At 37.4% G+C, this 25687-nt stretch overlaps 1 protein-coding gene across 1 annotated transcript in view; it reads right to left on the bottom strand.

Annotated features, from left to right (window-relative positions):
* Nucleotides 1-22526: 22526 nt before the first annotated feature.
* The window catches only part of GABRA4 (gamma-aminobutyric acid type A receptor subunit alpha4), a 99179-nt gene continuing 96018 nt past the window's right edge, over nucleotides 22527-25687 (bottom strand). Inside the window, exon 10 of the mRNA XM_036764488.1 lies at nucleotides 22527-23234. Coding sequence (XP_036620383.1) covers nucleotides 22701-23234 — 534 coding nt within the window. The 3' untranslated portion in view covers nucleotides 22527-22700. The remainder of the gene's footprint in view (nucleotides 23235-25687) is intronic.

Here is a 25687-nt window from a genome sequence, read left to right as displayed (position 1 = left end):
AGCTTTGGGAGCTCTCACACTAGAGACCGTAAGGATATCTGGCAGGTCAAGGTCCCCAGTCCCTTGTGACAAAAAGTGATTCTGCTCTTTAGGCCCCCTGGTTCTTCTTGACAGAAAATATTCCTCTCTGTCCTTGAACTGTGACCTAGAAATGGGCATAAGCAATGGCATTGCTAAAAGCTTTTAGCCTGCATCCAGGGCTTATAATGTCTTTCTCCAGGTCTTTTTCTGTCATGCATTTTTTTCTTAATTATCCCATAAAACCACATAGAGAATTGACCAAAGTCCTAGAGGTTCTGTCCTGGGGTTGGTTGTCCTCGATGTTGTTTTGTTTTGTTTTAACATTTTACAGATAGCAGTGCAGTTTTATTTCTAGCCATTCTCTACTAAAGTTCTACTGTTTTTTGTGTCCATGGGTTCTTAAAGATTAGTAACAGAATTTGCGAATCTGAAAAGGCTTTGAGTACGGTACCCGAGACTGGTAACATCTGCTGTTTAAGAGTAACCCATCTGATGGAGCAACTCATGGTGAGGTGGGGAATTCCTTGGCCATGGTATCCCATGGGACAGGTAGAAAGGGACTAGGTGTCATGATGGGTTAAAATCAGGAAGGCTTGAGTTCAAATCTTGTCTTAGAAACTTACTAGCTATGTGGTTTTGGCCAAGACACTTGAATAATCCCAGCCTTAGTTTCTTCATTTGTAAAATTATGATAATAATAGCATCTACCTTATAGGGTTATTGTAAGTACCAAATGAGACTCCATGTGTAAAACATTTTACAAAACCTTAAAATGCTATATTAAAATATTATATTAAATATTATATTAAAAATAGCTATTCATCATCATCATCGTCGTCATCATCATGACTCCCCAGGTGCCAAAGTTCAAAACATTGAAGCCTCTTTGACTGATTCCTCTTCTTCTCTTCATAAAATATTATCCAGTCAGTTATCAAACTCAGTTAATCATTCTTTCAAATTACTTCTCATACCTATTTCTTCTTCTATACTCTAAGCACTACCAGCTTCAAGCAGTCCCCCGATCATCTCTCATTTTATTTAAGGCAGAAACCATTTGGCGGCTCTCTTTTCACTTTAGCCCTCCCAGTAGTATCACTGAGATTCAGACTCTTCCCTAGAAGCACCTGGATAATGTACTAGATAGAATGATGGACCTTGAGCCCGGAAGACTTGAGTTCAAATCCTGTTCCAAATGCTTCCTAACTGTGACTCTGGGCAAGTCACTTAATTTCTTCCAGATTTGGTTTCCTTACCTGTAAAAGATAACAGCACCACTCTGCAGGATTGTGTGGTGACATGTATGTACGTGTATGTTTGCATATTATATATATATGTATGTATACACTGTATATATATATATCTTCACAAACCTTAAATTATTATATAAATATTAGCTTTTATAATTATTACAAAGAACAGGGCCAACTCAAGGCTAAGGTGATTGATAGCTTCCATCAAACATCTTAGCCAATTTATTAAAAAAAACCAGTTAAACAAATTGGTTTGAATTGAAAATCAAATATAGATAGACTCAAACCAAAATTTTACAAAATGTTCATGAATAATATTAATATAAGTTGAATGGCCTTGCCATAGGGAGTATATTTTATAGATAAACTCCAGATTAAATGACAATTTCTTTTTTCTACCTCTATAGGCAGCATGGTGTAGTGGGGAAACCCTGGGTTTTAAGTAAATTCAAATTTGGAATCCCCCTTTGCTACTAGAGAGCCCTGTATTCTTGGGCAATTTGATTCCCCTATGTCTCAGTTTCCTCATCTGTAAAATAAAGGGGTTGGACTAAATGGTCTCTGAGGTCCGTTCTATCTCTAAATCAATGAGACCTCAGGGTCTCAGTTTCCTCATCTGTTAAATGGGGAATTTAAACTAGATGACCTCTGAGATCTCATAGATCTGAATCTATGATACAGACTTTATACTATTGATGAATCAATCTCTTTTATCCACAGGACTGATCATGTTACTCCTCTCCTAAACAAGAAAACTTTAATCACTTTGAATTAGTCGCTAATAATAGTTTGTATATAACACTTTTAGGTTTGCAAAACACTTTCAATTATCTCATTTGATCCTCATAACAACCTTATAAGATAAATGCTATTATTAGCTCCATCCTATCCATGAGAAAACTGAAGCCAAGAGAAGTTAAGTGATTTGGTCACCGTCACACAGATAGTAACTTTCTCAGAAAGGATTCAAACTCAAGTCTTCTGTTTCCAAGTCCAGTTCTCTATCAGTTGCACCATCTCATTGTCAATCAAGGCTCAGCATGATCTAGCACCAGAATAGAATCTGGGATACCAAGGTAAGGGAGTTGAAGCAGAGGGAAGATCCAAGAACAATGCTAAGGTTACAAACTTAAGGGACTGGGACAGTAGTAGCGATAGTCCTCAGGAGGAATAGAGATACTTGGTGAAAGGGGAGATTGAGAGGAGAAGATGAGCTCTGTTCTGCACAGGTTGAGTTTGAAATGCTGATGAAAGACCCATAAAAAGATATCTAGCAGCCATTTGTTTATATGTGATAAGACAGAGAGAGAGAGAGAGAGAGAGAGAGAGAGAGAGAGAGAGAGAGACAGAGAGAGAGAGAGAGAGACAGAGAGAGAGACAGAGAGAGAGAGAGAGAGAGAGACAGAGAGACATAGAGAGAGAGAGAGTGAGAGAGAGAGAACTGGGGCTGGATAAGATAATACTTAAATCTTAAATCTTTGGATACATAATCTTTAAGATTCTGTGAATATAAAGTGAATTCCTCATTCATGGCCCACTAACAGTGCTGAAAATTAAGCATTTTGCAATTGTCAGTCAAAGCATTAGAGGTCTCTTTTCTGATCAAATTTCAGTTAGTCGGTAAAATGATATTTCCTTAGGAAGGAAAAAAAATTTCAAGCTGTTGACTGATAATTTGATTTAGAATGAAGGACCATATGTCCAGTTGAAAGCAACAAAGTGGTATTTCAATTGAAAAACCTCTGTCTTTTATTGCAACAGAATGAAGTTTCACCATTTTGAACAAATCTTGAGTAATTGATGCTACATTTAATCTCATTTGCATTGGCTAGCTGTAATACATGAAATTCTATTTTGCAACACTCTGAAAGAGTCCACAATAGAAGATGTTTGCAATGTACTCACATTACCTCTGAAGAACTTAGTGCTCAATCTTAAACTTAGATACATTTAGAATGGTGCTTTTGTTTAAAAATTGTTATCTTCCTGGCACTATTCCAAGCTGTTGTCTGATAGGCTACTCTTGAAAAAGTTCAAACTCATTTTATTCTATTCCCTAATGGGAATAGCACACATCACCACATATGTGGTCTTCCACATAACAAGTACTTAATACATTTTTGCTGAATAAGTTAATGAAGTCATTTGGAATTGATAATTATAGTATGGAATATATGTTCTTCAAGGGCATGGACTGCCTTGCTTTCGTCTTTGTATACCCAATGATTAGTAGGATGTAGAACACAGTTGGTGTTCAACACGTGCCTGTTGTTTGGATTTTTATGATGCATTATATTGCAACATTAACCATTTCACAAAGTCTAGACCACCGAATTCAAGATTTTATAAATTTAAAAGGAAAAGACAAAAATAAAATAAGTAAATAATTTTTTAGGATAATTGAGTGTATGATTAGAAGAATGGAAAAAAGAAATGATGATGATGATGCATGAGTATGAGTATCAGCAACTTCAGTTTACCTATCCTCAGAGAGAACTAGTAGCAATGATTAACTGGAATTTATAGAGGAGATTTTGCTTTGATACAAAGACATAATTTCTAAGAATTAGAGCTGTCCAAAAAGTGGAATGAGCTACCTGGAGTACATGACAGGGTCCCTTTTATTTTCAAGTTTAGAGTGGGAGATCACTTGTCTGAGATATTTTAGAGGATATTCCTGCTTAGGAAGAATTTGAACTGAACAACCTCTGATGTTCCTTCCAACTCATTCTATGATTGTACTCTTTTCTTTTCTATAATCACTTATTAAATTTAAGAATCCCAAAAATCCCATCCAATGTCAATTAATTGAATGGGGACTGAAAGGAAATTAAATCCAGCATCTGCTTGTGTCTTCCTGTCAATTTAGTCAAAGTCGTTTGATTTTTAATGGAATTTGCTTCTTAATAGACTTGTCCAATTATTACAATCAGTATAGCTGATGCGATGTTCAAGAGGCCTAATCTGCAAAATTTTTATCTGTGAAGTAAAACCAAATAAATGCCTAGGCTGTAAGATAAAAGGATAGATTGAATAAGACCTCAGCCATCTAACCAGCAGACTTCCCAAATCAAACTTTTAGTTAATTGGCTAAATAACAGCTTAATATCAGGGCTGGCCTCAACTAATTTTAAAAGTCTATTAATGAGTAATATTTTTAGTTTAAAGTTTATAGAACACACAACTCACAAATTCAAATTCAGAACATCTTTCCTTTTTGTTAGTTCCATATTTTTAGATAAATTTGAGTATGCTCTAAATTCACCCCTGGATTTGTTTGGAAGCATTTTTTTTCATTGCAAACATTCCCCATGACATTAGCACTTAGTGGAGATAAACACATTATGCCATTGCATTACTTAGGAGATCAAACTGTTGCCAGCTTTATGAGGTCTTTATCCTGTAGGTTCATCAAAGGAAGAACAGCTCTCCTCTTCTAACCCTAAGGATGTAAGTTTGCTAATGCAGTGGCATTGTGCCAATGCACAGCAGAAAGTATATAGAAAGGTACCATGATGTCATTGGAGAAGTTCTCAAGTGGGATTTGCAAGATTTACATCTGAGTCCTGGCTTTACCACATATCAACTGGGCAGCTGAAGGAAAATCGCTTAATTTCCCAGGGCCTTAAAAGGCAGTAGGGGAAGAGAATGCTACTTTTAATATCTGCCCCATGAGGCTGATGCTTTGAGGAAAGCACTTGTAACTGTAAGTTCCATCTATAGAAATGTGAATTACATGATTTCCAAAGGAAGCAAGACTCTTTTCTGTTGGTCTATGTAATGTGTCTCCACTTGAACAATTTTCCTGCTCAGTGCTGAAGAGTACCTTAGAGACGTGGTAGTTGTACCTTTCTAGACAGCTAGGTGGCTCAGTCGATAGAGTGCTGGGTCTGGAGTCAGAAATACTCATCTTCCTGAATTCAAATATGGCCTCAGACTAGCTGTGTGACCCCGGGCAAGTCACTTAACCCTGTTTGCCTCAGTTTCATCATCTGTAAAATGAGCTTAAGAAATGACAAATCACTTCAGTATCTTTGCCAAGAAAACCCTAAATGGGGTCATGAAGAGTCAGATGTGGCTGAAACAACCAAACAGCAACAAAGGAAGTGAATCCAGCTCATTGGCCTATCCTGTTCCCACTATAGAATCACAAAATCTCGGAGTGTAAAATTTATTGCTCTGCAACCTCTCTGGAAAATTATTGTCCCTCCAGTGTTTTCTGACCTCTGCAGATGCCTTGTCTTCTTAGTGGGGTACTATCATACTCGCTATATATTATTTAGGTTTGCAACAAATTCCAATTTCTTTTATTGTTTATGCAACTTGTCTTTTATTTACTCCAAAGACTAAAATGTCCCTGTCCTTTAAAGCTATTCAAATATCTGTCTGGTATCATGAAGCACAACAGTGTGTTCTATGTAAAGTTAGTGTGAATAATGGTACAACTGAGTATTTTTTAGACTTTTAAATCTAAGGAAATTTGAAAGTAAAATCCAAATATTTGACAGTGAGGACAATGCATGATTCAAAACTATGTGCAAACAAAATATGCAAAGAAAATACAGCCAACCATGGAAAGTAATTTACATGTCTGTTCTCCATATTTATATGTATTTAAGATCTATACTCATATACGATTAAATAACAAATCTACACACATATCACTAGAAAGGGAGGGGGAATGAGGTTAGGAACGATGGTTAATAAAATATAATCAGCTTATAGTAATGCCCTGTGAATTTAATTAAATTAACCGAATATATAATTTTGCATAATTGTAATGCTTCCTTTTTGCTATCCAATTCAAAGAGAACAAGACAAGTCAGTAAGACTGTAAAAGGAGAGGTTGAAGTTTTGCTCTTTCAAATGTCTTGAAAAAGTTTAGATGCTTTTGTTGATAATCTATATGCATTTCACCATCCTACCAGGTATGTATCTAATACATCCTCATGAACCCAGTTGGGCAAGCCATTGAGAGGCAACTTCTCCAGTAGACTGCCCCTCTAACATCCCTCTTTCTCATTAATCTTCTATTTCTCCCTGTCTGCCAGCTAATCCCCTGATGCATACAAATATGCTCATCTCTCCTCCATGTTTACGAAACCTTGACTTGAGCTGATCATTCCCTCTAGCTATCATCTTATATCTTGCCTCTCACAGCTAAATCCTGTCTACAATCAGTGACTCCACTTCTCTCACTTTCTTCATAAATGTATAATAGCATCTGATCTCATCATTCAACTGAAACCACTCTCCAAAGTTACCAGCGATCCTTTAATCAGCAAATTGAATTGCCTTTTCTCAACCATCATCCTCCTGGACCTTTCTGGATACTGTCAGTCATCCTCTTCTGCTTGATACTCTTCTCTAGGTTTTGATGACACTACACTTTCCTCATTCTTGTCTAACAACTCTTTCTCAGTCTGTATCTTCATCCAAGTCACACCCACTAACTATGAGTGTCCTTCAAGGTTCTGTCCTGGGCTCTTTTCTTCCTCTATACTATCTCACTTTGTGATTTCATCATTTCCAATGGATGTTAGGATTCCCTTTATGTAGGTAATTCTCACATCTATTTATTCATCCTTAATCCCTCTCCTGATCTTTAGTGTCACATGTCCAACTGCCTGCCTATTGGACATCTCAAATCAGATGTCTTATAAACACTGTAAACTCCCTATGTGCAAAATATAACTTTAAAAAAATACCTCTTCTTCCACACATCCTTTTTACTGCCAAGTGTACCATCATCCTCTAGGGTGACCCTGATACAAAAGACCCACAGCCTCTCACCAGGCCCTTCACTTCCTTCCTCCTACTCCCAAACACACTTGATGGAGGCTTTGATTTGGGAAGATGAGCAGTTTGCAGAGACCCAAAAGTTTTAAATGTATTAGAGGCCGAGAAATTGGGAGGGGAAAGAATCCCTTTAGCAGCATTAGCATACTATGAGATAGCTTTTTTCTAATAAACTATTTTTCAATCATGTTGCTTCTGGAAATGAACTTAATGATAATTCACCCCTGCTGCCACAGCAGATGAAGTTCTTCTAATGCTTTGATCATCATAAGCTCTTCATGTGTATGAAATGTCTTACTCAACTTGCATTCATTTCCTCCCCCAAAGTAGTTAACAAAGTATCCTGCTCGCAGAAAGAACTCAATAAATAATCATTACTCCATTTACAACTGCATGATCATGGCATCATGTCCATCATTTATTGGTTGAGTAATGGCTCTCAGCCTCATAAATTTGAAAAACTTCCTTATATATCTTGGAAATGAGACTTTTATCAGAGAAATAAAAGAAATCTTTTTTTTAGTTAACTATTTTCTTTCTAATCTTTGCTGTATCATTTGTGCAAAAGCTTTTAAATTATACGTAATCAAAATATTCCATTTTATCATTTGTCATCTTCTTTGCCCCTTATTTCATCAGGAACACTTCTCCTACCCATAGATCTGAAAGGTACTTTCTTCCTTGCTTCTTTAATTTTTTATGATATAACCTTCCATATCTGTCATGTATCCACTCAGAGCAGTGGTGGGGAACCTGTGGCCTTGAGGCCACATGGGGCCTCTAGGTCCTCATGACTGAATCCAAACTTCACAAATATTATCCCTGACTATATTCATGTGTGTATACATGCACTGGCTCTTGTTTGGTATGTATGTGTCCATATATGGATTTACACATATACACATAGGTGTATGATAAGAGCCACAGACATATATATATATATATATATATATATATATATATATACACATGTGGGTACACACACTTGAGTGTGCACATGTGCATATGCACAGAGATATAACAGTTATAAAAGAAGAGCTATGTGTATGTGTCTACTGTCATATACATGTGTGTGCATATGTATATGTACATTGAGATATATATGTGTATATATGCACACACATGTGCATGAAAATAACTCAAAATCACCCACAAGCCAGGTACAGCTTGACTACATGGGGTATATGTCTGTGTATATACAGATATACACATGCATACACACACACACATACACACACACACACACACACACACACACACACACACCCCATGTGGTCAAATTGTATTTTGCTTGCAGGTGATTTTGAGTTATTCTCCTCTTCTGAATTTTTGCCCCAGGCATTCCAGGCACCAGAATACCTCTGTATCTTTTTGTTTGTTTGTATACTCCTTTCTCAAGCTCTGATTGGTGCTAGGACCAGTCTTCGCACACTTTAGGCAGGATTGTTGTACCTTTGTGTGGTTTCAGCCTGCTTTCTCTTGAGCCCTGACACAATATAATGAATGCTGCGCTCTTCAAGGATCACGAGGGCAGCTTGCACCAGAAAACTACAAATTTTCAGAGGGCCTTCTGTGGTCTGATCAAGGGCACAGCCTGATTACTGTCTTTTTAGGCTTTCTAGGCTGCAGATCCTGTTTTGGGTTTAGTCAACATAGTTGCAGACATTTTCCTGGGTCAAGATTCGGAACACCATTTCTGACCCTTTCCTCTATTAGCTTGCTAGAAGGCTCTTCTGGTTCAGAGTAATAGCAATGTTTGTTTAACCCTGTTATGAGCCAGTGGGCTTTTTCTGAGTTCACAGTTTTGATATAGGATTAGAGGGAAGGAGAGGGAGAGGAAGAGGGAGATGGAGAGGGAGAGAGAGAGAGAGAGGGAGGGAGAGGAAGAGGGAGAGGGAGAGGGAAAGGGAGGGGAGAGGGACAGGTTGAGGGAGGGGGAGGGGGAGGGGGGAAGGGGGAGGGGAGAGGGGGAGGCGGGGAGAGAGAGAGCTCCATCAGTCTAAACCTGTTCTGGGTCTGGGATTTGAGTCCATGATGCCCTTCTGGGGTCAGAGAAATAGTTCTTCTGACACAGGCCAGTTCTGAATAGGAAGGGCTAATTCTGTGATTTCTCCCACTAGGGCCATGGTAACAATATTACAGTATTGTTCCAAGCTCAGGCAATGAGTCTATGATACCAATTCAACCCTGCTTCACAGGTTGTACCTTGGCCACTTGCCTGTGGGTTTTATTTGTATTATTGTGTGGGGAAGATGACTTATGTGGGTTTCTTCTTAGATTTTGCAATCGGTATTTGGTTTGGCAATCTATAGACCTTCACTGGAGTAGCTGGGGGAAAGCTGGGCACTTCCTCCTACTCTGCCATCTTTGTTGACCACAACTGAAAATGATTCCTTCAATTTTTGTTTTTGGGTTGGTTTTTTTTTGGTTCTGTTTCTTCATTTCATTGATCACAGTTCTTCTCCATAACTTGACTAGTGTGTACATTAATTCAATGTGCTACATGGGATTCCATGCCGCCTTGGGGAAGGAGGGGGGGAGGGAGGGAAGAAAATCTGGAACTCAAAATTATGTAGAACCGAATGTTGTAAACTAAAAATAAAAAATAAGTAAAATTTAAAAAAAAAGAAAAGAAAATGATTCCTTCAGCCTAACTCCATAATCTTAGGTTAGATCATGTGAAGAATTTGACTTATTGGTTCATAGGATATGAGAGCTGAAGAAGACCTCATAAATACCTTGGTCTAATGGCATTTTAAACATGATGAAGATGAAGGAACATGATTTACCCAAGGTCATACTTCCAGTAACTCTAGACAGAGTTACAACCAGAACCCAGAACTCCTACCTCTCAATATTTCTACTTTCTCTCTTTCTTTCAAATAAGCAAACTTTTCATTATAAAGAAAGCATATATAAATAAAATCAGTTTCCTGGATGCTGACATAGTTTAGGTCTAAGACAATGGCTTAGAAATGACTGGTCCTTCAAATAAAATCTTTATTTATTGAAATCCTGGTGTCTATATGTTATTAATGATATCAGACATTACCGGGAAGTCTGTATTAAGTTGAAGACATCATTCCCTAGTACTATATCTCAAAATGGGCAAGAAACTACAGATTTCTCAGTCTCTATGGGCAATGCCAGTATGCAGACCTGATTTTCAGACAATGTTTGAATCATTCAGTTAATGCTGGTTCCAAAGGTCATTTTCTATTCTGCGCATGGCTTACGCCTGAAATGGCCAGGAGGTATTTTCTCTGTGTAATTCTGTCTTTACCAAAATGAAAAGCAAGAGTTTATTTTTCTTGCTTGTTTCTTCTACCCAAAGAGATATTAGACCTGATCTTACTTGAGTGTGAAGAATAAATTGTCCTCTTTGTGGAGATGCATTAAGTCTCATAAAGCCATTTGGCATCGAGCAAGAATCAGCAATTACTTCTTGAGGAAATGAATCCAGTCTCCCATCCTGGCCTTTTTGGGATAAACAGCAGACCTAGGGTTCTTGTCTTTGGAGAGCATGCCATCCCGCCCCAGGGTTGTTCATTTTTTCCATCATTCCCCTTCCCTGAGTTGTCCAAGGAGTCTTAAGAGGTTTTCAAGTCATATCCTACCATTAGCATATAACCACATTAAAAGTGTTTAAGTGAGCATATTTGCACAGGCTCAGTATAGAAAGCAAGGCCTATGGCTCAGCCAGGAGAAGATACACCTGGGAAAGGCAGGTAGGGGAGACAGGAAAAGATAAACAAGGTAGAGTCGGGACTGTGTCAGATTGTCGTAGGAGTTCATGTCTTCCCTGTGATTTTGCCTCTGTTACAAGTACAAATGTATCAATTTGTTTAGCTTTCAGCTGATTAATGTACAGAGGGGGCATCTTGACAATTACATTATTACATTAGTAGACGTGTGCCTTGTTTAATAAATTGTGATACAGATTAACATCCATCATATGGCTGATGGAGCCCATTCAAGAGTTGCTTGTGTGGAGTGCAGTGACAGGTGGCTAACAAATGCTACCTTGAAGAGATATATATATGGGGATGTAGTCCAAACCAAGGAACAAATCATGACATCACTTTCCATGTTCCAAATGAAAATGAGTGAGCTAGCATTTAGGAGAGGCAGTGTGAAATTGATAGCTAGCCTTAGCACCAGGAAGACCTCCATTCAGGCCTTTGCCACATCCTCACTGTGTGACCCTGGGCAGGCTATTTTCCTCTCAAGTTGCCAAGCACCATTCTAAGAGTCTAAATAACAAAGAAGAGACTGATCTTTAACGGGGGAAGCTCCTCCCTGGCAGCTTCCTCTATTGCTGAAATCCCAGGTCTGGTCCAAAATAAATACATGAAGTGCTTAAGAACTGCTAGTGGAGAAATTTATTGACATCAATAAAATACAATGAAATGTTGTAGTCACAATTTCACATGACCTTTCTTATCAGACAAGTTTCCTCTCAGGATGTGCCGACGCTCATGATACAGCAGAGTTAGAAGTTAAGTTTAGTAATAGCCACACAAGATCACAGCTATAGGAGCACTTCAGAATCTGTTAACATAATCATTCAGAATTTCTACATTCCAAGTGGTGGAAAATTTCACTGTATGTCATTTCTCCCATAAAGGTGTTCACACAACAGAGGCAATGTGGTATAGTGGTGAGAGCTCTGAATTTGGGGTCAGAGAAACTGTTTGCATGTACTTTGTATGTACCTTCTATGTACTTTGGGCAAATGCACTTACCTCTCTGAGTCTAACACTTAAAATAAGGGATTGGAGCATGTACTCCTTCTAGCTCTGAATCCCATGAAACTAAACAAGCTTAAGTTTCTAGATTAACCAGATTTTAGTCTCTGTTTATTTCTCTTTCTCTTTGATGCATATATATATATATATATAGATATACGAATGAATGAATTCATGTATAGGATGATATTCTAACTGTAACAATTTTCTTCAGTCATGTTAGATCAGAAACTACAGTGAAAGGATTGAAGAGAGAGGAAGTTTCTAGTAGGTTTTCTATTTAATGGGGAATAGACACCTGTAATAGATAGACTCATAGAATCTTAGAACTGAAAGAGACCACAGAGATCATTTAATCCACCCCTCACCCCAAAGCTCGAGTCCAGACAACAATGGCCTTCAAAAATGGTCATTTGATCCCCTTGATTTCTACTAATTGAGAGCATACTATCCCTCAAGGAAAGCAGCTTTCCTTTTTGATAAATAATTTTGGGGAAATTTTTGGTAGGTCAAAGATTTTTACTTTGTAACATTCACCATTGATTCAAATTCTGCCCTCTGGAGCCAGTGAGATGTGAATGAGATCACTGAGGGTTTGAAAAATTAAGGTTCAATGGTTTGTTCACTACACAGTGGAACAGGCTTTATGTTTTTAAAGACTGCAAAGGAGAATATGGATTTTCAAGGTCAAAGCATAAAGCTATACTTCATCAAGCAACTTCATTTGGTGTGAAATAGATTTAGCCAAATAATGTTCCATATACAATAGCATGAAGAATATGCATCATCTCATACACTATAAAATTGTGCTAATAAAAATGTGTGTCTAACTTCAAAAAGGAGAAAATTATAGTCAATTTTCTATAGTCAATTTTCAACTCAGGTAGAAGTTATATAGAGAAAAAGCTGTCTTTTAATCTCCACATATGCCAATAGAAAAGTTAGTTGTTTATGGGCATCAGAGATAAACATATATTTAAGATGCCTTGTTTTATGTTTCCAAATGTAAAAGAAACCTCCCCTACTGTCACAGGTCTCAGTGTGCTTCATCTCTTCAAAAGAATAGTGATTAAATTTCTAGATTAGCTATTAAATGTGCCCCTCTTGTCTCTTTTCAATCCCTTCTTGACATCAGATTTTTCAGAAAGGCACTTTTATCTTCACTTATAACAATTCATTTTTACCTGAATCTCTATGCTCATCCCTGACTTTCTCCCTGGGGTTTTGCTTGCCAAATGAGAAAATGCAGGATAAACTTGATGTTATCTGATTCTGGTACTAATTGACCTGAATCCCACTCTATAAGACCTCAGATTAAGTGGACCTTTGGGCTCTAATTGGGCATGTGCTCTTAACTCTTAATTTGTAACACATACACACACACACACACACACACACACACACACACACACACCCCTACCAATGCCTATTCATTCTTTTAACAGGCCAACCTGGGCAAACAGAGAACAAAAGATTTGAGGCTGTGGAGAACTTGGAGAGAGTTGGATATAAAAAAAGTCAAGATTAATGATGACAAGAATGTAGCTTCAAAGGTGAAATAAATGTCTGGCGGAAGAAGGATTAAATCTGTTTTATATGACCCCAAAGGGCAGAAGTGGGAACAATGGATGGAGATTATAAAAGTAGATTTTAACTGAACATAATTAATCCTAATCCTAATAATTAGAGATGTCTAAAAATGAATGAACTACTTTAGAGTACTAATTTCTCTGTCACTGAAGGTCTGCAAGCAGAATCTGAATGACCACTTGTTTGAGATATTACTTTTCAAAGAAATTTCATTAATTAAAACCCCTTTATTATGCACTCCCCTATGTAACATACCAGGGTACAGAAATGCTTAATTATTTTGTGGCAAAACTGTAATTCCTACAGAGTTCCAGATACCAGTATACTTATCTTAGCTTTGAAATGTTTTAAACATCACACCCAAAGGATACACCTCTCATCTAAGTGAACAAAAACAATAAATCACAGGCTGTACCAAATGCATCTCTGCTTAAAAATACATTATTCATCTCGACTTTGATGATGAGAAGATTAATAACCAAACAAAAGCTTTTCAAATTTGCAACTTACAAAGAAGAATTGAAGATTAATCTGAGGAGTGTTGAAGTTCATTCAAATAGCACAAATTATGAAACACTTTAGATTTCATGCAGGGGAAGGCAACTGTTCTGAATTCTTGGCATGTTCACACTGAATAACACGTCAAGAACTGTGCTCATTAAAGACGAATCAATGGGACCTTTTTTTCTACCTTCAAACTACTGAACTACAATGGAATGTTTACCACTCATGTCCTATTCTGATGCTTCCTCATGACAAGGTGATTACCCTAGGACCTAGGTTCTTAAAGACTATCTCAGTAAAAATCAAGTGCTGGCATGTGTCTGTCATCTTCGGACTGGCTTAACTAACTTCCAAAAACAGGTAATGCTGGCTATTACTTTATGGAAAGGTCACAATCTGTATCAGTGAAAGAGGTACTCTGATGAAATAAAGTCTTCTAAAGATGAAAACAAATAATTAAATGTCATGGGTTCTATGGATTGACTCAAATGCTAGGGTTTGAATCATATCTATGGTGAAACCTACTTGAAGCAGGTTTCCAAGATCATCAAAATTCTCATAAAAATAGGAATAGAGCATTATTCCCAGATGAAGAAGTTTGAAACAAAGTAGGACAATGCTGCTCAAATATATACTCACACACATAAATATACACAGATACATACATATTTATATATACACACATATATACATATATATTTTAATGTAGCCATGCTATTTGCTACCATTTAGCTTAGTGTGTTCCATGCAGTCCTCCACCTCATTCCAATCACATGGCAACAGGAATCTTATATAAATTCTAAAGGTAGTATAGAAATAGAAAATCATAGAATCATAGAATTTTGAAGTTGAATGGAACATAAGAAGTATGAAATCCATCCTCAACACGATATAGAAATCCCCTCTACAACATGTCCAATGATATCTGGAGTCATCTGATTCACCCTGAAACACCTCTAATGTTAGGAAACTCAAAATCATCTAGGATACATTCTTCCATTTGACAACACTAATGCTCTAGGGATTTACAGCTAGTCAAATTCTGTCTGCTTGTTATTTTCACTCACTAAACCTAGTTCTCCCCTCGTTAAGACCACACAAATCAAGTCAGATCTTTTTTTCCCTATGACTATTCACCATAAATTAAATGAAAGCTATCATGTCTTCCCAAGTCTTTACTTCTCCAGACCAAACATCTGTAAGTTCTTTCAAATGTTTCTTATTTAACATGGTTTGGAGTACCCTCAACCTACCCTCGCCTCCTCACCTTGAGCATGTTAATGTCCTTCATCTTTATCATCGTAATTATTATTTTCATTCTTTTCCATCTCAACATTTTCCATTTTGAGCTGGGAGGAACCTGGAAGAATATTTAGTAAAATTCTCTCAATATACAAATGAAGAAACTGAGACCCCAAGAAGTTAAGTGAGTTTCTCAAGGTCACCCAGGTACTTTTATTATAGTAACTAAAGCTAAACAGAATCAGATATGGTCCAATTAGAACAAAGCAGAGTGATCCGGACACTAGACCTTCTATCATTGCTACCTAAGGTCACATTAGATTTTGTGGTTGCTGGACCATATTGAGCCTATGGTCCACTAAAAACCCTAGGCTATATAGTAGAACAGCTACGTTGGATTTTTTGACTAATAAGGAGAAACAGATGTTCTATGAGGAATAGCTGAAATTCAAAGAGAAATGATTTTTTAAAAAAGAAAAAAGTTTAAGAGAAAAAGAATGTTAAAATGGATAGCCATTGGAAGGCACCTAGTCCACCCCTTCATTTTACAGATGAGGAAACAGACACAGAGAAGTTAAATGACTTGGCCAAAGTCACTCACCCAATAAATGATGGAGGCAGGATTTGAACCCAGATCTTTCTGACTCCAAGTCTAGCTCTCTAGCTCTGACACAAATTCAATAACACCATCTGTTTACGTACATTTCCCCTAAATATATGCCATGTGTCTATTTTTTACAAGCAAAAAATGTTCTGCACTTTGGGGGCTTCATTCCAGAGTGCTCTCTAGTTTATAGCAACTACATTCACATAGATGGCAAAGAAGTGACGGTGACTGTCCTTTACTTAAAATTAGAAAATATTGCATTAAGTATAATCTGGAGAATTGTAGGCTGTTGATGAATGTGTAGTTGACTGTACAGTATAATTTATTAAGCCTGACTTTTCTCTTAATCAAGAATGACCGTGTCAGGAGTGGTGCCAGCAATGGCAGAAATTTGAAAAAGTAACAACATGATAGATTCCTTCCAGTCAGGGAATGTATTTAAAGAGGAGGAAATTTGAGCTTATTCTTCTTACATTTTAAATGGATTCTCTTTGCATAATTTTATTTTTCCATTTTGACATACAGATGTTCTAATGTTACAGCTTCCTTTCACCTGTCACTCCTACAAAAAAGGTACATACTTTTGCTCCCAATTTGCCTTTATCTCAAGGACTTCAAGGTACTTGATTCAGCTCTAACTAGAATAATTAGTGATAAACAGTCATGAAAAGCATGTGCATATGTATTCATCACTGAGCTGTCATTATTTTTATACTCAATCTATTCTAGTTTCCTGCAAAGCTGGTTATTATTGAAACATCAGCTTTAAATTGTTTTTCCTTATAATTAAAGATATTAACCCTCATTTAGTCTGCTGGTAAATTGAAGGACATGAGAATATAAACATGGGGACAAAAGAAATCTGTGCATGAGAGAAAAGGAAGGAAAAGTGCATTGAATGGAAAAATAAGAGGAAAGAGCTGAAGGGGAGGAAGAATGTGGAAATGGGAAATGCCACGGGAATAGGGTAAAAAGCGAATGGGCTCCCATCCTGATGCTGTGGATCATGCTCATACTCTGCTCTGGTGTTTGCTAATCTGCCATCTGTGTGACCTGCAGCAAGTAATTTAATTTCCCTAAACCTCAGTTTCCTCATCAGTAAAGTAGTTCTTACATTCTCCACTTTATTGGTTTGTTGTGAGGAAAGTACTTTGTAAGCCTTAAAGTGCTAATGAAATGTCAAGTTATTACCAACCCCCAAAAGACTGTTGTGATAATCAAATCGAAGAAAGTACATGAAGTGTTTTTTCAATTATAAAGGACTGTTGAATGTTCCGTGATATCGTCAAGGAGAAAACTAGAAAATTAAATGGGCCACTCACCAACTGAGAATCGGAGTCTGGGTAAATCAGGTTTTCTAGCGGCACTCTCAAGAAATGAAATGATTAAGAGAAGACCTCCAGAACACTTGGGAGATCTGTTGTGGAGAATTTACGATAAAGACAGATAAGAGTGAACAACAAAAAAGAATCACATAGAACCAGGAAAAAAATGTAGGGCTGGTCCACAGCGATGAAATTACAATGTTCCATGTATCAAAGTAACATCTTAATCCCTGAAATGCCACATTCAGTAACAAGAATGATTTCTATAGTACTTTAAGGTTTATCAGAAGAATTTTCCATGCATTATCTCATCTGGTAGCCACTAACAATGCTGTAAGATAGTTATCCTCATTTTGTCAGGGAAACTGAGGCTTAAAGAGATTTAAGTGCTTGCCTAGGGTTATATTGCCAGTACGGGGCGTTGTGGCACAATGGAAAGTCAGCTCGTAAGTCAACCAGCATTTATTAAGTGTCTACTATGTGCCAGGCACTGTTGCTGGGGTTTGAGGCAAAGACAGGTTCAAATTCCATCTCTATTACCAACTACCTGTTTGGCCTTTGGCAAGCCACTTAACACTCCTTGGTCTCTGTTTCCTTTACTAATTCATTTCTAAGATGCCTCCTAGCTCTAAATTTATGATCTTATGATCCTAAATGGCACAAACAGATGTGATCCCAAGGTTTGTCTGACTCTAACATTAAGCTAAAGGGTCTGACTGATGCATGTGCCTTCATCAGATGCACTGAGAGCCTTGACCCACAAACAGACTTTGGAAAAAGCTTTGATTAGAGTCCCAATGCATAATTTTCGTTATACCCATGACAATTCGATTTCATCTCACCCTGATTTTTTAATTCATTTAATTAATTTTTTAGTTCATTCCAGCCTTATAGAAATTGGTTCTTTCTAATTATACCTATGGTGGTTCTTTCACTCTTCTTTTCTCCTATCATTTTCTGTTTTTGTAGCTTTTCCACTTCTACAGGATGGCCAGGAAGGGACCCTTTGAAGATACTTTTTTTCCCATGTTAATGAAAGCTAGAGGGAAGTTATGTGCTACTTAATTGGAAAAGCAATATGGAAAGCTTTCATTTTATGGATGAAAAACAAACAAATTAATGGCCAAAGAAGCTAAGTGATGGCTCAAAGTCATGAATATACTAAGTGGCAAAATGGAACTAGGAAGAGTCTCATAACTCCCAGTCCCGTTGGTTTTTGCTATTTTCATTGGGGAGGTAATGCAGTGCCAAGGAGAGCATGCAGTTGGCAACTGGAGGCAGAGCACAGATGTTATAGACAAGCCAATCAGAACTTTGGCTGCTCTTGTTAACATTGAAAGCTACTGGCTGGAATGTACTGTTGACTGACAGAAAGTACTTTGTAAAGTCTTTTTCAGCCCTATTTCCCAAATAAGATGAAAATCTCAGCTTTTTAATACTTTAAATATCTTACATTATACAACCTCAATGAGAATATAATTTTATTCATATGAAAAATGAGAGAATAATACCTACATTGCCTACTTCACAGAGCAGTGAGGAAGATCAAGTAAAAGAAGGCATAGGAAATATTTGGAAAACTTTAAACACTATAAGATATGAAAGATTATTATTTTAATTATTAGTTTGCAAATTTATCATTGTATCAAATTACCACATACCATAGCACAAAGACATCTTCTTAGATGTTTTTTCCTCCAATATCTTCACTTTAAAGATTAGGAAACTAATACTAAAGATGGTTAAGTGACTTGTAGGTAATTGGAAAGGTCAGGATTAGAACTCCGGCCCTCTGACTTGAAGTCCTGCACTTTTCCTACACCACCACCCTGATGAGTAGGTAGGTGGCACAGTGGATAGAAGGCTGAATGAGGAGACTTGAAAACCTGAGTTCAAATCCAACCTCAGACACTTACTACCTGCATGATCTTGAGCAAGTCACTTAACTTCTGTTTGCCCCAGATTACTATAAAATGTGGTTAATAATAGCACCTACCTCCTAAAACTGCTGTGAGAACCACATGATAATATTTGTAAAGTGCTTACCACAATGCCTCACATAGAGTAGGCACATAATAAATACTTCGTTCCTTCTTGACTTCAAAACAAGCCCTCATTACATCTTAGCACACTAACTAGTTGTGGGATCTTGAACAATTGAGCGTATTTGGCTCAAGATCCTCTTCTGTATTATCTAGCTTCTTCTAGAGAGCTAGAGCTACACTTCCACCTGTATCAGAACTGTGTTTGGCATATAACTTCACTCACCTCTCTGGTTGCTTTAATCCCTCATTAACGAAATAGGCATAATAATATATGCAGTATCTACTTAATAAGGTTACAAGGAGGATCAAGGGAAGTAGTATTATGCAAAGCACCTCATAAGTCTCCAAATGTCACATAAACGTCAGATATATTTATTAGCAGCAGAGCTGGAACTAAATCTCAGGTCTGTTGACTCCTAGTGATTCTGTCTCTAGTCTAAAACCAAAGAAAATTAACTCCCAATTGTATGTATGTACATTTTGAGGGGGTAGACAGAGGAGGCATCTGTACCCTTAAATTCATTGGTTAAGTATAAGAAATGCCCAGTGTGGAAAAGCCTATCACCAATGCAGAAAAGCAATGCATCTGGAATTTATATTCTCAGAGAGTTTTCTGGGACAATGTTAGTGACTTCCATGTGCCATGTGGTCAGTATGCATCAAAGGCAGGACATGTGTTGGTCTTTCTGAGTCCCAGGACATCCCCCTATTCATTATACCATGCCACCTCTTCAAAGGTTCATTAAATATAACTTATTCACCTCCCTCCGAAGAATTAGTCTTATGATTTCAATCGATATGTGATCCTTGATTTTGCTAAATGTTGGAATCAGAATAATGATTTTGTAGAGAATATAGTGTGAGTTCAACTGGATCCATTTGTATCAATTCTGGCTTTCTGGTAACCTTCTAAAGTCTGCCAATATTATGAGAGAAGGTTGGGGAAAAGAATGGCAAGATGGGACATTCCTAGGAAGAGCCTCACGGTAAATGAGGAAAACTTATTCTTTACTAAAAAGTTAATAATGATAATAACTCATATTTTATATGCAAAGCACTGTCCTCAGAACATCCCTGAAAAGTTGGTAGTACTTCAAGGGTTATTATTCTCATTTTATTCCATTGATTTTTCCACTGCACCACATTGAGTCTTTCCTTATATTTTTTCTCATAATTAACCCCCAAAGCTCTATCCCTTTGCAACTATGAAGTAAAGCATCCTTTTAACACCAGAAATAGCTCTGTATTCATGCATTTGTTTGTTGGAAATTTGTTGAGGCGAATAGAAATTAAGTGACTAGCTCAGACACTGAACTAGGATCTTCAAGTCTCCAGGTCCAGCAGTTTTGTCCCTTTTCAAAAAAATTATAGATGAACAACATGATGAATCAAGAAGATACTATTTGAGTATTTATTGTGTGGTGTTGTGAATAATGTTGGGGAAAAAACTTGTAATGATTCAGATTCACATTTCTCCAGTTATCCCAGCTATACATGACCTAGAAAACTGCTCCAGGATAACTATTCGGTCATTCTGACTCCCTCATATAGTAGATGCTCTGTATTTGTCCTTTTCAGTAATGGCCAATATCAAGGTTTCCTTGAAGTACAAGGTATAAGAAGACTTTGAAAAGGCAACAGCAGCAGGCTTTATGTCAAGAAATTACCAATCTGATTTTGGTCAAGGCTCCGACCAGCTGAACATTCCTAAATACTTTGAGGAAAATTCTGCTCCCATGCCTTTGAGTGATTTTATAAGGAGAGAACAAGAGAGTAGTTACTCTCAAAACCAGGCATGGCCTGAGCCCCATGATCTATCCAGGAGACATTCAATTAAATTGTCAAGTCTACCTTCTGAAAAGGAAAAAGGTTTCTCTGCTAAAAATTCTTTAACGCTTCCTAAATGAGTAAATTAAACCCTACCCAATGCCTTTGAATTGTTGTTTTACCCACATTCCTCATCAAAATGATCAAATCTCTCCATGGGTACAGCCTTTTGTCAGAACTCTTACTAACTTTTGCCAACCCACATAAAGAAGTGGACCCAAGAGAAGGTCCTGAAACATGTGACTTGTTACATATTTTAGCCTTTTCTTTCTATTAGCTCATTCCTCACAAAATCCAGTCACCTTGTATAAGGCCTTGGGTACAAAGAAAAATTTGACTGAGTGCTTATGATATTTCAAGTGTCATAGTGTCCAGATCTGACATTCAGCATCACAACAGTATGTGGTACATTCATACCAATAGTGCAACCCAAGGCAATCTGTCTTTCCATGTTTTGTTTTTTTAGGTGCCAACTGAAAAGCCATTCCCATGTTTATATCATCTTAACATCTGCACACTCTAAAATCAGTTTACCCTCTAGAAAGAGTCAGTGTGGCATAGTAAATGGAACCTTGGAATCAGGAAACTCAGGATATAAGTTCTGTTTCTGACACATCCTAGCTGTGTGACCCTGGGAAAGTCATGTAACTTCTCTGTGCTCTCAGGTAGCTTTGTATGAAACTATGTTAGATCTCCTTGTAGACAATTGGTGGAAAGAATTTCCATCCTGGCAGTTATACACACTGATTAAAAAGGGATATACTTGATCACTACCTGAGAATTCAACTTTGGGGGAACCAAATCTTAGACTCTTGCTTTAGTGAGGACATTCACTTCATCTGGGAAATTCAAGTATTTCTCTGCTTAGAAAGCAATTCTTGCGAATTGTAGTAAGGTAGTGATAGGGCAATACATTCATTGCCTGTATGAGTTTAAAGGTGTGCTCTTTTCAGAAGAAATGCTTTTCCTTACAAATGGGCTGTATTTTTATTCGTGACAGGGGTGGGATCTACATCAGTGGAGGAAATACCTACATCAATGAAATCCCAGATTCACTGGAGCACCAAAGCAAGAATTTCCTGGATGGTGCAATCAGGTCATGGTTGCTCCAAATGAGGAATAAACTTGTTGGTTTCCCCCCACATGCATTGCTTCATTAATTCATTGGGAATTTACTTTAGCTGTTCAGTGTCTAACAGGAGAAATCGTTTTCTCACAGGCACTAAGAAGATTCTGAAAGGTCACTGCATGTGATGTCACATATACACTTCTGGTCAAAGCGAGTGCCACTAGAAACTCAGGAAGCTGTTGATATTCGCTACGGATATTTCTAAAATGCCAATGCCCATTTTCAGATTTCAATGAACAACAGTCCGTTGCCCCTTGTCCAAACTTCCCCATGGGGGCTTCTGGGCAAGGAAGTTCTGATTTTCTTCTAAATTTAATGTAAGTTTCTTCTATTTATATTGCCATTTGGGGAAGGGGAAGAAATTATTTTCTTTTCACTGAGGAGTTAATTCTCTCAGTAATTGGCATATACATATATATGACATATGCATAAATATATATATATATATACATATATAGCATTAAAGAACATATACAAAGCTTTCATTTCAGGAGAAAGGAATGGTTTTGCTTAAAAAAACTTTAAAAGGTACCCTGCACTAAGTGCATTATTGTTAAGGAAACTACTACATAGCAGCAAAAAACCAAAACAAACCAAAACAAAAACACCACTACATTAGACTTTCTGATTTCTCCATAGGGTCCTTAGATAAGTAGACCACCCAGTAGACCATATTAAATGCTCCAAATGTGACAGGGAAGAGAATACGGGCATATTTGTCTATTTTACTCGTGCCAGAGCCTAAAGGTGGTGGCGCAGGGGGAGGCGTGACAGCCGACGATTTTCCAGAAGATCCAAAAGTGTTGACCTTGGTTTGGATCTGTTTCAGTCTTGATCCAAATACATGACGCCTAGCTGGAGAGACAGTGGAGACCAGCTGGGACACATACCCAGTTAAAGTTGGAGTGGATGGAGGAGCTGGAGGAGGTGCTCGAGCAGCAGAGATGGTCTCAGCTGCATTCGTCCGACTGAATGGGTTGGGACTGGAAGCTAGATAGGACTGTGGTGTGGTGCCAGAAGGCCCCTGAGCTTCTGAAGAACTTCCCATTGACACGTTTCCAGTCTCGGCTCTGCTGCCAACATCAGCATCAGAGTGAACTGGTACATTGGTTCTTTTTCTCACATTTGAATTGGCATCTGTATTCTGAAAGAGTAAGGGGTGGGGGAGGGAAAGAAAATCAGTATTAGACATATAATTATTTTAAGCACTTGGACTAAGGTCTAGTGGGATCAAACTCCTTCAAGTAGGCCAGATCTTGAAAATCAATCCTTAAATATAAAGTATACCATGGCACTTTAGCTTCACCCAGAAGCTTAAAATATTACTCTAAATTCAAATGAATTTCCATGTATTTCAAGTTGCCAATCAAGAACCTTCTTCTCAATACATTAATTATTTCTATAAATAATTGGACAATGAATCTGCAAAGAACTGGATTAAGCAAGGAATGTGTTTGTTTTTATTCTGAGAGTTCATGCCTTTAGCTGTATATATTCTGCATTCATTGTTTTCTTCTATTGTAAAGCATCTCATGTCGGAAATTCTCCAATTAGGCATTGTAAACATTTCAATATTTTTTTTAAGCAGAAGGAACATCTGTTTTTATGCACTGCATGAGAAAACACTCTTTTGTACTTGTGTTAACTCCTTCCTATTGAGAATTAAAAAAAATCTTTAATTTCCAAAACCTCAATACTTCCTTTCATAAGAAGAACCTTAAGCTGTGTGTGTGCGCGCGCGTGCGTGCGTGCGTGTGTGTGTGTGTGTGTGTTACACAGGACACTGGTGCACTTGGATTTTACATGAAAGGGATGACCTGGGAGTTAGGAAGACCTGGGGCATTCTAACATACAAAGGGTGTACTGGAGCCAGCTCCAGCCAGGCTAGTGAATACCTATAGGAAAATTTTTATTACGAGCATTTATACCTGAGAAATCCTCAAGACTTAAGAAAGTAATGGAGAAAATGCCAATAATGCCGATTAAACTTAAAAGTGTACCTCCCTGTCCCCACCCCGATGAATGTTAAACATTTGCTAACACACTGCTGGTTTCAGAGCTTTCCCCTGGCATATGCTATCTAAGAGACCACTGGCAAATCACTTAACCTCTCAGTGCTAGACCATTCTCTAAGACCAAAATTCATCTGCATTTGCTATAAGAAGTTTGCATAAGTGGAATTCCCCACCCTGACGTTATCTCGATTGACAGAGTGGAAACCAATACACAAACATCCAATGTACACTTAAATTTTACATGTCAATATTTCCCTTTAAAATAAATTTTATGATTGTCTTTAGTTGAGTAACAAATCAAAATAAAACTTTCATGAGTATTTTTGATGAGTATATTCTCTCTTCTCAATACTGGAACTTGAGTAAACAATCAATTTTTCAACTGTGATGTCAAATATTTGAATAGTATCCTCTTAGGACTTTTCTTATTTGCATCATCAGCCTTGGAGAGAACAAGGGTTTAATTTTTAACCACCTGTTATCAAGTAGCAGTTTTCCAATAAAACTAAATTTATCTGCTTTGGAGGATTTTTCAGACTCTTTTCTCTGTTGATAAATTTTATATGTATATAAAGCTTAATGATATATAAACAATTAGCATACAATTTAAGCTATATGATATTAAGCACAATAAATCAACCAATTCTATATCAATTATGCTAATAATCCCACATTTATTAAGTGTCTGTCAAGTCCAAACTGTGCCATGGACTAGGCACACAAAGACAAAAAACAAATATCCCTTACCCCCCAGAGTTTACATTCTGTCAGGGTGACAACATGCATATAAGTAAATGTGTGTGTGTGTGTGTGTGTGTGTGTGTGTGTGTGTGTCTAAATAAGTACAAGGTAACTTGGTGGGGAGGGATTAGCAGCTACAGGAATCAAGAAAGGCCTTAAGTTGGAGGCCGCTCTTGAACTGAACTCTGGAGGAAAGCAGTGATTCCAACAAACCAAAATTAATTTATGTTTGATTGTGGAATGAATGGTGATTTTTGTCATCCTGATTATTATGCTTAAGTAATATTTCCTAAAAAAACTTTACCCCTAAGACATAGCAGAGAAAGGGGAAGGGCAGCTCAGAAGTGAGATATTCAGGAGTAAGCCAACAATGGATAAAATATTGATTGCAAATAAATAATCCACAAAGTAAATCATCTACACTCAGACAATTGAGAGTTGGCAGCATGGTGGAGGTTTATTTTTCTTATGAAAACATTTTTTTGTTTCGGTACCCCCAAGAGTCTTAAAGCCCCTCACCAAGTATGCTACCCAAGTTCAATTCCTATCTCATAGACACACAATGAATCATGATTCCAAGGTCACTGGGTGTAGAAGGAAAAGTTCTAAATTCAGAACCAAATGAGACTCTGGGAGGGAGAAGAAACATCCTTCATGTCAGCCTACAGTAATTTTCCAAGCAGGTTGCAGTTGAACTAATGAGAAGACATAGTCTAACATATGGCAGGCACCTCAATTTGAATGAAGACAATTGAAGTAACAATTGACATCCACCTAAAAGTTGAAGAGCCCATTACTTACCCAGCATTTTTTTTCTGCAAAGCACTTACGAACATTGCCT

This window comes from Trichosurus vulpecula, chromosome 6 (genome assembly GCF_011100635.1).
Source record: "Trichosurus vulpecula isolate mTriVul1 chromosome 6, mTriVul1.pri, whole genome shotgun sequence".
Classification (NCBI taxonomy): Eukaryota; Metazoa; Chordata; class Mammalia; order Diprotodontia; family Phalangeridae; genus Trichosurus; species Trichosurus vulpecula.
Note: the sequence above shows the minus strand (reverse complement) of the source record. Positions and strands in the feature narration are given on the sequence as shown.